The following is a 15,977-nucleotide window of genomic DNA, read 5'->3' as shown; positions in this document are numbered from 1 at the left end:
GTGCTCTCTATGCTGCCCCACCCTGATACGGTGGGGGGGTGGTCTGGCAGCAGCACCCACTCACCCATGTGAAGGCTGCACACAGCAGACTGCTCCTCCAGACCTGGGCTGGGAAAAGGTGCCTTATCACACTGGTTGTTCAGGGGATGGTAGGTTCTTTCGGAGAAAATGTAACTCCCAGACTCAGCTGTTATTGTGCTTGCTCATCTCCACAGCACTGCCTTTATCATGGGCTGTGGTTTGTGTGTGTGTGTGTGTGTGCGCGTGTGTGCATGTGCATGTATATATGCATGTGCCTCCCCATACAAGCATTTTGGAAATATTAGGTTGCACATGGGCCTTCCACCATGTGACAGTGAGACTGCTTCCATTTCCTTCCACTGTGACAGATTATGTGAGGTGCTCAACCTTGATCCACGACAAGTCCTGATTGCAGAAGTGATCTTCACAAACATCGGAGGAGCTGCCACTGCCATTGGGGACCCACCAAATGTCATCATTGTTTCCAACCAGGAGTTGAGGAAGATGGTATGTACCAGTATACTAGAGTTGCAGACGGCTCACTTAGCACTCTGCCTGACATGGACACCTCTGCTAGAAATCAGCACCGTCTGTGCTGCTTCCTCAGAGTAAATGCTGCTGGGTCATCCTACTGAAAGAGGAGGAAATGGAAAAAGACATCTGAGAAAAGGGACTTAAATTCCAAATTTTATGAATGGTATAAACCCACAGCTTTAAGCTCAATAAATCCAAAGCATAGGAAACATGAAGAATACTATGCTGTCACATCATAATCATATTGTTTGAGAACAATGATAAACAGAAAAATCTTAGAATGGTCAAAGAAAAGACACATACAAAGGAGCAAACATAAAGATGACAATATTTTTCTCCAGACACAATGCAAATGTGAAGATAATGGAATAATATCTTTAAAATATTGAAATACAAAAAAACCCTGTTAACTCAGAATACCATATCCAGTGAAGATATCTTTTTCTTATATGCAAAAATAGAATTTTCCCGATATAAAAAAGCTAAAAGAATTAATCAATAGTAGACCCATATGGTAAGTCATTCTAAGGGAAGTCCTTGAGGCAGAATAAAAATGACACAATATGGAAACACAGCTCTTCACAAAGGACTACAGAGGGCCACAGAAAGGGTAACTATGCAAGTAAGTCCACAGAATTTTCTTACCATTTAAATTTAAGAGATAATTGTTTAAACAAAATAATACTGTATTAAGTGTTTATAACATACAAGTAGGATGATGTTTGACAACAATAACAAAGGCTGGAAGAGGAGAAATTAAAGTACCCTAAGGTTCTTATTATAAATAGTATATGGAAATAGGTATAATGTCACAAGTCATCTGTGACAAGTTGAAAATGTATATGATAAACCCTAAAGCAACCACTAATGGGAAAAACAAAGAGTACCAGCTAGTAACTATCAAAGGGTATACAGCAGATTATAAGTGATATTTACTTAATGTAATAGAATTCAGAAAAAGATGTAAAAGGGAACAGAGATGACAGGCTAAAGATAAACCTGGCTTTATGAATAATTACATAAAATATAAACAGGTTAAGTATCCCAATTAAAAAATAAGAGTTGTCAGACTGAAAAAATAAGCATCACTCAACTACAGATGGTCCTCAACTTATGGGCAGGGGTACATCTGGATAAACCCATCATTAGTTGAAAATATCTTAAGACAACAATGTGTTTAATATACCTAACCTAGTGAACACGGTAGCTTAGCTTAACCTAACTTAACTGTGCTCCGAACACTTATATTAATCTATAGTTTGGCAAAATCATCTAACTGAAAATGTATTTTATAATAAAGTGTGAAAAACCTCATGTAATTTATTGAATACTGTACTTAAATTTTTTTTTAATTATTGTTAAATCATAGCTGTGTACATTAGTGCAATCAAGGGGTACAATGTGCTGGTTTCATATACAATCTGAAATATTCTCATCAAACTGTTCAACATAGCCTTCATGGCATTTTCTTGTTATTGTATGTAGACATTTGTATTCTGCATTTAGTAAGTTTTGCCTGTACCCATTCTAAGATGCACCGTAGGTGTGGCCCCACCCATTACCCTCTCTCCACCCCAACCTCCCCCTTTCCTTCCCCTCCCTTGGCCCTTTCCCCATATTAATGTGCTATAGTTGGGTTATAGCCTTCATATGAAAGCTATAAATTAGCTTCATAGTAGGGCTGAGTACATTGGATACTTTTTCTTCCATTCTTGAGATACTTTGCTAAGAAGGATATGTTCCACTCCATTCATGTAAACATGAAAGAGGTAAAGTCTCCATCATTCTTCAAGGCTGCATAATATTCCATGTTATACATGTACCATAATTTGCTAGTCCATTTGTGGGTCGATGGGCACTTGGGCTTCTTTCATGACTTAGCAATTGTGAATTGGGCTGCAATAAACATTCTGGTACAGATGTCTTTGTTATATTGTGACTTTTGGTCTTCTGGGTATATCCCTAGTAAAGAAATTATAGGATTATTTTTAGATCTCTAATTATAGGTCTATTTTTAGATCTCTAAGTATTCTCCAAACATCCTTCCAGAAGGAACGTATTAGTGTGCATTCTCACCAGCAGTGTAGAAGTGTGCCCTTTTCTCCACATCCACGCCAACATCTCTGGTTTTGGGATTTTGTTATGTGGGCTACTCTTACTGCGATTAGGTGATATCTCAAAGTAGTTTTGATTTGCATTTCTCTGATGATTAAGGATGATGAGCTTTTTTTCATGTGTCTATAGATTGTGCGTCTGTCGTCAAGTCCTTTGCCCACCCTGAGGTGGGATCACTTGTTCTTTTCTTGCTAATACGTTTGAGTTCTCTGTGGATTTTGGTTATTAAACCTTTATCGGAGGTATAGCCTGCAAATATTTTCTCCCATTCTGAGGGCTGTCTGCTTGCTTTACTTACTATGTCCGTGGCTGTGAAGATGCTTTTTAGTTTGATCAGGTCCCAGTAATGTATTTTTGATACTGCTTCAATTGCCTGAGGAGTCCTCCTCATAAAATATTCACCCAGGCTGATTCCTTCAAGAGTTTTCCCTGCACTTTCTTCAAGTATTCTTATAGTTTCATGTCTTAAGTTTAAATCTTTTATCCAGGAAGAGTCTATCTTAGTTAATGGTGAAAGGAGTGGGTCCAGTTTCAATCTTTTACAGGTCACCAGCCATTTCACCCCACACCATTTGTTAAATAGGGAATCTTTTCCCCACTGAATGTTTTTAATTGGCTTGTCAAAGATCAAATAACGGTAAGTAGCTGGATTCATCTCCTGGTTCTCTATTCTGTTTGAGACATCTATTTCTCTGTTTTTGTGCCAGTACCATGCTGTTTTGAACACTATCGATTTAAAGTACAGTCTGAGGTCTGGTAGCGTGATTCCTCCTGCTTTGTTTTTATTTCTGAGTAATATTTTGGCTATTTGAGGTTTTTTCTGATTCCATATAAAATGAAGTATTATTTTTTCAAGACCTTTAAAATATGACAATGGAGATTTAATAGGAATTGCATTAAAATTATATATTGCTTTGGGTAGTATAGACATTTTAACAATGTTGAATCTTCCCAGCCACGAGCATGGTATGTTTTTCCATTTGTTAACATCTTCAGCTATTTCTTTTCTTAAAGTTTCATAGTTCTCTTTATAGAGATCTTTCACGTCCTTTGTTAGGTATACTCCCAAATATTTCATCTTCTTTGGCACTACTATGAAAGGAATAGAGTCCTTGACTGTTTTTTCTGCTTGGCTGTTGTTGGTATATATAAAGGCTACAGATTTATGGGTGTTGATTTTGTAGCCTGAGACATTGCTATATTCCTCGATCACTTCTAAGAGTTTTGTAGTTGAATCCCTAGTGTTTTCCAGGTATATGATCATATCATCTGCGAAGAGTGAAAGTTTGATCTCTTCTGACCCTATGTGGATACCCTTGATTGCCTTTTCTTCCCTAATTGCAATGGCTAAAACTTCCATTACAATGTTAAAGAGCAATGGAGACAATAGGCAACCTTGCCTGGTTCCTGATCTAAGTGGAAATGATTTCAATTAATTCCATTCCATTGGCTGTGGGTTTGCTGTAGATGGCCTTTATTAGTTCATGAAATGTCCCTTCTATACAAATTTTCTTAAGTATTCTGATCGTGAAGGGATGCTGGATATTATCAAAAGCTTTTTCTGTATCAATTGAGAGAATCATATGGTCTTTATTTTTTAGTTTGTTTATGTGCTGAATTATATTTATAGATTTATGTATATTGAACCAGCCTTGAGACCCTGGGATAAATTCCACTTGGTCATGGTGTATAATTTTTTTGATGTGTTGTTGGATTCTGTTTGTTAGGATCTTATTAAGTATTTTTGCATCAATATTCATTAGCGATATTGGTCTATAATTTTCTTTTCTTGTTGGGTCTTTCCCTGGTTTAGGGATCAAGGTGATGTTTGCTTCATAGAATGTGTTGGGTAGTATTCCTTCTTTTTCTATATTTTGGAAGAGGTTTAGTAATATAGGTACTAGTTCTTCTTTAAAGGTTTGGTAGAATTCTGACGTAAAGCCATCTGGTCCTGGGCTTTTCTTTCTAGGGAGATTTTGTATAGTTGATGCTATTTCAGAACTTGATATAGGCCTGTTCAACATTTCCACTTCGTTCTGGCTAAGTCTTGGTAGGTAGCGTACTTCCAGGTATTGGTCGATTTCTTTCAGATTTTCATATTTCTGAGAGTAGAGTTTCTTGTAGTATTCATTAAGGATTTTTTGAATTTCTGAAGGGTCTGTTGTTATTTTATCGTTACCATTTCTGATTGATGAAATTAGAGATTTTACTCTTTTTTCCTGGTTAGGTTGGCCAAAGGTTTAACTATTTTATTGATCTTTTCAAACAACCAACTTTTGGATTTATTGATCTGTTATGTAATTCTTTTGTTTTCAATTTCATTTAATTCTGCTCTGATTTTAGTTATTTCTTTTCTTCTGCTGGGTTTGGGGTTGGAATGTTCTTCCTTCTCGAGTTGCTTGAGATGTCCCATTAAGTTATTAACTTCCTCTCTTTTCGTTTTCTTGGGGAAGGCTTGCAGTGCTATAAATTTCCCTCTTAGGACTGCCTTTGCAGTGTCCCAGAGGTTCTGATAATTCGTGTCTTCATTGTTGTTTTGTTCCAAAAATTTGGTGATTTCCTTTTTAATCTTGTCTATAACTCATCTATCCTTCAGCATAAGGTTATTTAGCTTCCATGTTTTTGTATGGGTATGCAGATTCCTGTTGTTATTGAGTTCAACTTTTATTCCATGATGGTCTGAAAAGATGCAAAGAATAATTTGTATATTTTTAAATTTGTTGAGGTTAGATTTGTGGCCTAGAATGCGGTCGATTTTGGAGTATGTTCCGGGGGCTGATGAGAAGAATGTGTATTCAGTTTTGTTGGGATGAAATGTTCTGTAGATGTCTGTTAAATCCAGGTGTTAAATGGTTAAGTTTAAATCTAAAATTACTTTGCTTAGCTTCTTTTTGGAGGATCTATCCAGTACTGCTTAAGGGGTGTTAAAATCTCCAACTACTATGGAACTGGAGGAAATCAAGTTGCTCATGTCTGTTAGAGTTTCTCTTATAAATTTAGGTGCATTCTGGTTGGGTGCATAAATATTAATAATTGAAATCTCATCATATTGAGTATTACCTTTAACAAATATGAAGTGTCCATCCTTGTGCTTCTTATTTTGGTTGGTTTAAAGCCTATTGTATCTGCGAATAGAATTGCAATGCCTGCTTTTTTCTGCTTTCCATTTGCCTGGAGTATAGATGACCATCCCTTCACCTTGAATCTATATTTATCTTTTAAGGTAAGATGAGATTCTTGTATGCAGCAGATATCTGGCTTGAGTTTTTGTATCCCGTCAGCCAACCTGTGCCTCTTTAGAGGACAATTTAAACCATTCACATTAATTGAGAATATTGAGAAGCCTTTTGATAGTCTGGTGGACATTTTTAATCCTTTTGCGACTGTGGAAGTTGGAATTTGATCAAAAGTTTCTGGGTGGGTTTACTTTTGTGGTGGAGGATTATGCTGGTCTTTATGGAGGACAGATCTGAGAATATCCTGGAGAGGTGGTTTAGTTTTGGCAAATTTCTTCAACATATGAATGTTATTAAAGTATTTAATATCTCCATCATAAATGAAACTCATTTTAGCTGGATACAGAATCCTGGGTTGAAAGTATTTTGTTTTAGGAGATTAAAAATCAATGACCATCCTCTTCTAGCTTGAAAGGTTTCATCAGAGAGACCTGCAGTTATTCTAATACTCTTCCCCTTGTAGGTTATGGTTTTCTTTTGTCTGGCTGCTTTCAGAATTTTCTCCTTCATATTAACTTTAGTGAAATTGATTATGATGTGTCTGAGGAATGTCTTATTCAGGTTGAGTCTTGTTGGAGTTCTGAAACTATCTGCTATCTGAATTTCAGAATCTCTTGGCATGTCTGGAAAGTTCTCTTTCATATCTCATGAAGAAGAGACTCTGTGCCTTGTGAAGCCACTTTGTCACTTTTGGAGATCCCTATAAGACGAATATTGGTTTTCTTTGAATTATTGCAGAGCTCTCTGAGAGAATGATCTGTTTTTGCCCTCCATTTCTTTTCCTGTTTGAGAGTTTGGGATTGTTTGAAAGCTTTGTCTTCAGTGTCAGAAATCCTTTCTTCTGCTTGCTCCATTCTGTTACTGAGGGATTCTACTGTGTTTCTCAGATCTTTGAGGGCTGCAACTTCTTCTCCCAATGTGTGAAAATGTTTGGTCATCTAGTCTCTAAATTCGTTGAACTCTTGAGACATCTTTTGGGTTACTGCTTGGAATTCTAATTCGATCTTATTCGCTATCCATATTCTGAATTCAATTTCTTACATCTCAGCTATTTGTTTGTGCATGGGATCTTGTGCTGTGTCTGCCCCATTGTTCCTTGGGGAGTTGATCTACTCTGATTGTTCATATTGCCAGAGTTTTTCCATTGATTTCTCTTCATGATTGTTTTTCACCTCAGAGTTGGGAAGGTGTCGCTCCAAGATTAGACCCCAGCGGGATCACTCTATTGTTGCTGGATCTTTGTAGGGAGTGACCCTGTGTAGCTCCTCTGGGGCTGCCCCAGCCAGGAAGTTCTGGTTGTGGGAGCAGCTCTGGAGTGTGAAACACCCAGATCCAGGAACATGGTGGGGGGTGGTGCACACGGTGCTGGGAGTGCCTGGCACCTGGTGACTTTGGCACAGAGAGCCCAAGGCTCCAGCAGTCTCTGGCCAAGAGAAGGGCTCTGCATGGACGCAGGGAGGGCTCTAGAGGGCGTGTGGCTACCAGAGTCCCTGGCCAGATGAGTGGGCCGGTGTGGAGGCAGGGAGGATACGCAAGGGAGGACGCGGGGTTGTGTGGCTCACGGAGTTCCTGGTCAGGGTGTGTAGAGGCCTGGCTAGCGTGGGGCATGGGTTGTGGCACTGCTTGGCTGCCATCAAGTCCCAGGCTGGGGCGGGAGTATGGAGGCCCCGGGCGGGCACCACTCAGCCACTGGCAAGTCCCTGGCTGGGGCATCCCTGTCTAGGACGGCCGTACGGGGGTCCCGGCTGGCACGGGTCATGGATTGTGGCGCCTCTGGTACGGAGGTCCAGGTGGTCGTAGGTTGTGGGTTGCGTCACCACTCGTACAGAGGCCCAGGCGGGCGTGGGCACAGGTCATGGGGTGCAAGGCCGCACGGCTGCCAGTAGAGATCCTGGTGGGGGTGGGGGCGGCTCTGCGCTGCCCCCATATTCTCTTGCTGGGGGGGGCGCTTGGTCCGGCAGACAGGGAGGGGGACACTGCACAAGAACCTCCTCCCTCAGTCTCAGCAGGGTTTAGGCTTCTGGTTCATCGGGTAAGGGGGGAAGGGCTTACTGGAAGTTCAGAACTGCAGGGAAGATCTTAGTTTGATATTTCTGCCTAGCAAGAGAGTGTTCAGAGTCATGGCAAGGTCTCTCTGAGGATGTAGTCCCCACTTCTCACAGCACTCACCCATGGGGTAAGGCAAGAGGTCCACAGTTCACTGCTTGTCCGTAGAAAACCTGCAGGAGCAAATGAAGAGAGAAAAGAAAGGAGACAGAAAAACAAAGAAAAACCACAGCTTTCTTGGGGCAGGGGACAGACACTCCTCCTTCCAGATGAATTTTGTACCTGAGGCTTGGTTTCTTGGAGTTGCACCTTGCCTTAACAGACATGACCTGCAGTTATCATCTCTCTCTCGGCTGGGCTCCCAGTCTTCAACTTAGTCGGGCTCTTTCTGGACATTATCTTTCCTTTTGGACAGGAGCCTCCCTTGGAAGCTGCTCTCAGTTGGCCATCTTGCCCTTCCCTTGAATACTGTACTTTATGTCAGTGTTTCACTTTGTGAAACAAAGTGAAAACAAATCTGAAATTAAAACATTTACACAACTAATGACAGAGGTTTGAAAATGGATGAAACTTAAACTAATTGTACTGCAGTGATAAAGTTACAGTTTCACACCATGGTACAGTTGAAAAATTGTACCACTGTAAGTTAAGCACTGTCTCTAAATTTTTCTTATAAGACATACACTTAAAATATAAAGAGAAGGAGGTTGAAAGTAAAGCAATGGCCAGACTCTTTTTTTTTTTTTTTTTTGTAGAGACAGAGTCTCACTGTACCGTCCTCGGGTAGAGTGCCGTGGCGTCACACGGCTCACAGCAACCTCTAACTCTTGGGCTTACGCGATTCTCTTGCCTCAGCCTCCCGAGCAGCTGGGACTACAGGCGCCCGCCACAACGCCCGGCTATTTTTTTGTTGCAGTTTGGCCGGGGCTGGGTTTGAACCCGCCACCCTCAGCATATGGGGCCGGCGCCCTACTCACTGAGCCACAGGCACCGCCCCAGACTCTTAAGAAGAAAGCTAGAGTAGGTATGTTAATATGTGACAAAGTAGACAGCAGAGTAGAGAATATTACCAGGTTTAAAGAACATTTCATAATGACAAAGGGGTAAATTCATATAGAGAATAGTAACAATTATGCAGCTAATGACAGAGTTTCAAAAAGGGATGAAACTTTAACTAATTGTACTGCAGGGAGCAACAGATAAATCCTTAATTATAATTGGAGAGTTCAGTACAGTTCTTACAATAGTGATAGAACAAGTAGACAGAAAATTATCAACTAACATGACCTAATTGCCATTTATAGAAAACTTTACCCAGTGATGGGAGAATGTATATATTTTTCTAAGTGCAAACAAAACACTGATAGACATGATTCTAGGCCATTAAACAAATATCATATTAAAAAAGATTCAAGTAGCTTAGGCACCTGTTGCTCAGTGGTTAGGGCACTGGTCACATGCACAAGGGCTGGTGGGTTGGAATCTGGCTGGGGCCTGAAAAACAACAATGACAACAATAACAACAACAAAAAATAGCCAGGCATTGTGGTGGGCATCTGTAGTCCCAGCTGCTTGGGAGGCTGAGGCAAGAGAATTGCATAAGCCCAAGAGTTTGAGGTTGCTGTGACTACAGGCACTCTACCGAGGGCAACAAAGTGAGACTCTGTCTCCAAAAAAAAAAAAAAAGATTCAAGTAATCCAGAATATTTTCTTTGACCACCGTTCAATTAAGTTATAAATTAATATCCAGGATTAGTTGGAAAACCCTGAAATAACTGGAAACTAAATAACATACTTCTAAATAATCCAAAGATGGAAGAAGAAAGTGAAACTGAAATTAAAAACCGTTTTTGTCAAGCCACACAGAAAGCTGAAGGCAAAGAACAGGTCTGTTAGACCATTTCCACAGTCCTACATGGTATACTGTCATGCTGTTATAAGATATCCAGCTTTTAAATCTGATGGTAATAGAGAAAGGCGAGGTTTTTGCAAAAATACTCAAGACAGCTCTGGAGGTGAGTGTCATCTCTAGTCAACGAGGCTCAGCCAAAGTCTGTCACACAGCTTTGTGCCAAAGTTATGTTCTCTGGGGACATGGCCTTTGTACACCACCCTCATTTTACTGAGGATGGCATTCCTTGTCTTCCACTTAATGACTTGCCATTAATTTTTGGGTTAAACTGTATCTTTCAGAAAATGTATCTAAAGAATGACCTTCTGTAGATAATCAAAAGTGGTGTTAATTCACTTCATGGTAGTTTGTGGATAAGGGTGGTATATTTCTCCGTATGGAGACACAAATGAACTCACAGTACTGGGCAGTATCTTCTGCAGAGTTTAATTTATAAAGGTGGATTATCCATAATGGAAGCATAGTCATATACTTGAATAACATGACATGCTCATTTATTTTGCATTTTTTTTGTTGACTGTCCATGAACTCAAATGGGAAGAAAACATTATAAAATAAATAAAATAAAATTTAAGCATGAAATCAATCTTTAAAATATTCACAAAGAAAATTCATATGCAATTTAGAATAATAATAAAGCAGCAGTAGGGTTTGGAAGAGTAAAAAAGTCACATCTGGAAAATTATCTACATTCTATGGGGATTAGGCAGAAATTACAGAAGTTGTGAGCAAAGTGCATCCCACCTGCTATTGCCACACCACGCTCTCGCTTCTCCCAGGTGCCCCGGGCGGCCCTGCGGTTGGGAGCTCCAGCACTGAGCAGACTGGTGGGGAAGACCTCCACGATCCACTGCATGGACCACCCCTTCCCCAAGCTCCGGGCATCCCTGAGCTGAGCGTGAGTCCCCACGGTAGCAGGACCCACACGCACGGGCTTGCTGCCTTCCGCCTCACAGGCGGTGGGCGATGGCCTCTTCTGCCCTTATGGGGCTCCTGTATGCCGGTCTGCAGAGACTCACCAGTGGTGAGCAAAACTGTCCAACCAGCTTTTAAACAACACTGGAAGAGTCTCTTCTGGGGAGGGTGTCCCATGCTTCTGAGTGTACTTTGCCGCTCAAGAGTTATCTTTTCCATCATACCATGCAGGCTGTGCCATTGGACTCAACCAACCCTATTCCCATCATGCCTCTGGGTTCTGTGTGCTCCTGACATGCCACATGCGCTGGGGCGGTCTATACGCCCTCCCACCATGCAGTGCGTGCTGGGCCGCCACCATTTTTCTCTACTCGTTGGGTGACAACTTCTGGTTCCTGTTTTGTCTCTTTGGCCACTTCTTAGTTTCCTTCTTCTACACATCTGTTCAATAATTGTAGCTTCAGTGTTATTTGTTTTTGACCCTTTTCCTCTTGAGTCAGCGATCTCTGGCAGAGCTCCTCCCGGCATTGGCTTGCTGGTTCCCGTTTGCCAGGACATCCCACCTGTGCCTCTGCCAGAGACCTTCAACCTCTCAAACCCGCATGTTCCAGGTCCTCGCCACCTCATGCTTGGTGACCCGCTTTATACCCTCCCTGGCCTCACGGCTGTCTCTGCAGTGCTGAGGTCTGTTCCTTACTGGGTGCCTGGACAGGATTCTATTTTCAAGTCATACCACGTATATTTTACTAAAACATTCAATAGATTCAGCTAAACTCTTAATAAGAATTTGAATTGTTCATTTAGAAGAGTTTAAGAAACTATTTGGGCTAGAACCATGCCCTTACAACATAATGGAGTGTTTTAACTTATTGCTCTGGCCTGAAGGCATTGTTCCTAGAAATAATGGTGGTGGTCCTGGAGTCCCTCAGCTACGTCCTCCTTTGATAGATGGTTTATGAAGCTAGGAATGTTCCAGTTTGATGGGGAGTCCCTCTTTGTTTTACATGTTCAACATTTGGCCACTTAATCTGTTAAATGAGGGCCCTGTGGAAAATAATGAAAATGGAAGAGTGGGGCCCAAAACAAAACAATAAAAAGCAACATTTAGAGGCTGCCATAAGCAATGATTGTGGCACTGTACTCCAACCTGGGTGACAGAGCAAGACCCTGGCTCAAACCAAAAAAAAAAAAAAAAAAAAAGTTGGAGGGTCACAGTAGAAACAGCTCCCTGTGAAAAGAAAAGGCTGTTTTGCAGCGCTGTATTCATGCCAAGTGTGATAGTGGTTTTATTACCGAGACCATTAGAGAGAAGAGTCTAGGAAATCACAGAGGTATACAAAAGCTGCAGGGAGACCCAAATATATGTGCCTAACAGGCTAAATGAAAGTGTTTGTATCCTACTGCACACTACTTCTGTCTGTACTGTTTCTTTTCCAAGCAGCATTGTTCATATTTGACAAATCTACCTGTTACAACTCTAGCAGCACTCAAATATTTCTACTTAGTGCTGTGTTATTTTGCTGTGGATGTGCTCCCAGAAGCTCCTTAGTCTTTTTTTTTTTTTTTTTAATCTACTCATCACTTTCTTCTAAAATTGCCTTACTATTTCTAATGGGGCAAAATGTGTAGTTATTACATGCCAATGGAACTCAGAATTTCTCAGGATACAGATCCTTCTGCTTTTGTAGGCAATTTCCTCTAAGAAATATTGACAATAACATTTCATGGCCAGTTGCTATACAGACAAATACATTAATATTACATTTTAAACTCTTTGATCCAAAATTTTTGTTTTTGCTTCTGATTTTACAGGAAAATTAAAACACTTCCATAAGCCCCTAAAAGTATCATGGACTTTTTCTGACAGATACCTTGGGTATGAATTCTATAGATAAACATAAAGCTCAAGGTAATATCCTTATTGAAGAACTGTCAGAAAAGTGGCGAATTCTAATATATGCCCATTCAAAGCATTTCTTTAGCCTCACCTCTTTGTAAGTTTCTCTGCCATCTGTGAAAGCTCCACCTGTTGTTTAAAAGGCTATTTTCAAGGACATCCATTGAATGTGTAGATAACTGCAAGAGATTAAGGATTTCAGATTATTGTACATTGGCAAGCCCTAAACTTTGATGCAAATTCATTGATAAATGGCTTCTTGTTGTGTTGTGTCTTTAGCAATGTTGTAGGTGGTTTTAGCCTTTATAGATGCGAGAGAGACAAACCTATTTTTGTAAGCAACAAATAGTATAGTTTAAATTATTCCTTCCAACCCAGGCCTTTGGAAGATGGTTTTCCTAACTGCTGTCTTGGGCATGGTCTCTGGGTGTCCTCTTGTATGTTTTGTGGGACTTGCTGCCTCTCCACTTGTGTAAGAGCTTCCCAAAGACAGAACTGGACTTCCCATGCCATGAGATCACACCACTTCATGGCTGTGGTCCCTTCTATCCCAGGCACCCCACAGACCTGTGTGGTCACTGTGCCTCTCACCTCCCCTCTTCCTATGGCACCAGTGGTTTATGGACATTACAGAAAAGACCTTGAGTTCTCAACAGATGGCCAGCTTTATGGGTGTGGACGCAGTCTGTCCTGCTGAGAGCTCAGGAGGTGCCTGCATGTGTTTGTTGATGGCATGAAAGCACCAAACCGGCCAGTGATGCTGCTGACTTAATCCCAGATGAATTAACCTAATTTTACTCAATAATAAAGGCACACTCGGTGCTGACCTTGGTGCATGGGATCCCAGGCAGACATAGGAAGCACAGGGGAAGGGCATGGACTCCTTTCTGGGCCCCTGCCGCTGGTCCTGTTACTGGGTGGCTACAGCCCTGAAGGCCAAGGGGTACCTTGTATGGGGCTGTGATTTCCAGCTGGGAGGATGCACTTTCAGGATATCAGGAACCCAAATGTTTAAAAAAGCCAATTTACCTTTAAATAGGTGAGTATTGTCACTTGTGAGCTGCCACCTGTGCCGAGGACAGCCTGTGTAATTCCCTTTCTCCTTTTCCACTTCTAGGGCCTGGATTTTGCAGGATTCACAGGGCACATGTTCCTGGGGATCAGCCTTGTCCTACTGGTCTCCTTCCCTCTCCTTAGACTCCTTTACTGGAACAGAAAGCTCTATAACAAGGAGCCCAGTGACATTGTTGGTGAGTGCACGCGCCTCCTCCTCAGATTTCATTACCATGGTTTTATTTTCTTCTCAGGGGAGGCTCTTACAGACAGGTGGGCAGTATTGTCACATGTAGAAAGTGTGTGTCACTGGGCTGCTCCATAGCAGTGACTATCTGCATCTCCTCTTACATGCAGTGTTTGTTCACAGGGTTTCTTAAGTTCATGAGCTGTGCCTCTGTAGTTATAAAAGTGTAATGTGGTAAAGTGTGAGAAATAGTGACCACCATCTACCACTTACATGTCGTGACATCCCAAAGCAGGAGGTGTCCAACATTGGAAGAATGTTTGTCATACATTGGAAGAATAAGAGTGAGTTGTTTTGGGCCACACATTAAATACACAAAACACTAAGGAAAGCTGATTAGCAAATAAAATGGTCTGTGCATACTTTCTGTGATATCCAACACCACAGATAAGTAAATAAAATACTCCCCACAAAATCACCATTTGGCCTGAGGGCTGGCTGCTGGTTTGACACCCTGCCCTAAAGCCACGTATGTGCATCTAGAATTTGTGCTGTGATCGTAGATCACAGTTTGAGTGTTGAGTGTGACTGCAGGTGAAGCAGTGTGGGCCAGCACAGAGGATGGTGTGCACCCAGTTGAGGCACCTGCCAACTGGAAGGGGGACGTAGAATCTTGGGTGCTTTGCGTTTTGCTTACTGAAAAAATGTTTTTATTGTTTCAGGTTAATTGAGGGTACAAAGAATTAGGTTACAATGTTTATATTTGTTAGGTAAAGTCCCTCTTATAATTGTGTCCCGCCCATAAGAGGTGTGCCATACCCCCAAACATTGTGCCCATTAAATGGGAGCACATCCATCCTTTCCCCACTACTTGCTGCCTCGTTCTCCTGTCCCTTACTTAAAAATTTTAGTAGCTGTTTTACTGAAAATGTTACTGACTTGAACACAGCATGAGCAAAAAATAATTTGAGAGACAGCCAGCTTCTGTGTGGTGAGGTCAGACTGTGGATGCTGAGCCGGTTGTGTGGGTAACGGGTGTCAAGCCAGTGGATGTAGGGACTGCTCTTCTTGGGGATTTTGGGGATGTGGTTGTTTTGTGTCATTGGCTCTTAGATTGTACATTTCTCCCTCATCCTGTGCTGTTCCTCTGGCCTGTGCCTTACAGGACCTCAGTTTCTTTGTCCTTAATCAGATAAGCAGATGTTGTGCCAGATCTTGAAATCTCCCACAAAGACCACTAAGGAGCCGAGTCCAATGCAAAAACAATAGAGCCATTTAATCACAGACTTGAGTCTGGGCTTCTCATTCCTGGCGTAGCAGGAGGACAGAGAGAAGCCCCTACTGCAGAGGGAAGAGCAGTTTTAAGGATACAGGAAAGTAAAAGGGGAGGAGGATAGGGGCTTAGGGACCTAAACAATGTTTGAGTTGGGCTGATTGTTTAGGGGAAAGATTTACTACTACTGGGGCCAAGGGTGGGGGGCCGTTATCGCTCGGGGTAGACACACTGGAGCCAGGGGTGGGGGAGGAAGCAGGTTGCCTATCACCTTTGGTATGCAGCTGTAAATTGAAGGCTATGGGGCAAAGTGGGGTCAGTGAAGGCTGTGAGACAAAATGGAGTTAGTTTTAACAAAATGAAGTTAGCTTGGTCCTTTCATTCCCCCCTTTTCTAGTGCATAGAAGATCCAATCATGGGTCTTCAGCAGGTTCTATGGGCCTGCTGTAGTCGAAATTAAGGTTGCGAGCCAGGGGGATTTACTGAACACAGATTTATACCAGCTCTGGGACTGTTCCTGTTCGAGTTTCCTCAGGCCTTAGCCGTGCGTTGACCAGCCAGCTCCCAGTATGTGACTGGAGCAGGGCATGTTGGATGTCAGGATGATGATATACCTTGGTTGACTTTTTTTACCTTGGTTTCAGGGGGACCAGGTTCTGATTCTAGACTTAGACTTGGTCCTCTTGATCTTCCAGAGAGATAAGAGGTACAGACACAAAAGACTGGAAGTCCTCAAAGAGCATTGCTCTATACGACTGGATTCTTGGGGGTACCGCTGGTCCTTGGCA

The 15,977-nt window shown here is 41.8% G+C and overlaps 1 protein-coding gene across 6 annotated transcripts in view; it reads left to right on the top strand.

Moving 5' to 3' along the window:
• The window catches only part of OCA2 (OCA2 melanosomal transmembrane protein), a 535,577-nt gene that overhangs the window by 124,373 nt on the left and 395,227 nt on the right, over positions 1-15,977 (top strand). For all 6 annotated transcript variants that reach the window (XM_053582039.1, XM_053582042.1, XM_053582040.1 and 3 more), the window contains 2 exons: positions 390-528; positions 13,794-13,926. In XM_053582039.1, coding sequence (XP_053438014.1) covers positions 390-528; positions 13,794-13,926 — 272 coding nt within the window. The remainder of the gene's footprint in view (positions 1-389; positions 529-13,793; positions 13,927-15,977) is intronic.

Source organism: Nycticebus coucang, chromosome 2 (assembly GCF_027406575.1).
Source record: "Nycticebus coucang isolate mNycCou1 chromosome 2, mNycCou1.pri, whole genome shotgun sequence".
NCBI lineage: Eukaryota > Metazoa > Chordata > Mammalia > Primates > Lorisidae > Nycticebus > Nycticebus coucang.
This window is presented reverse-complemented; position numbering and strand designations above follow the sequence as displayed.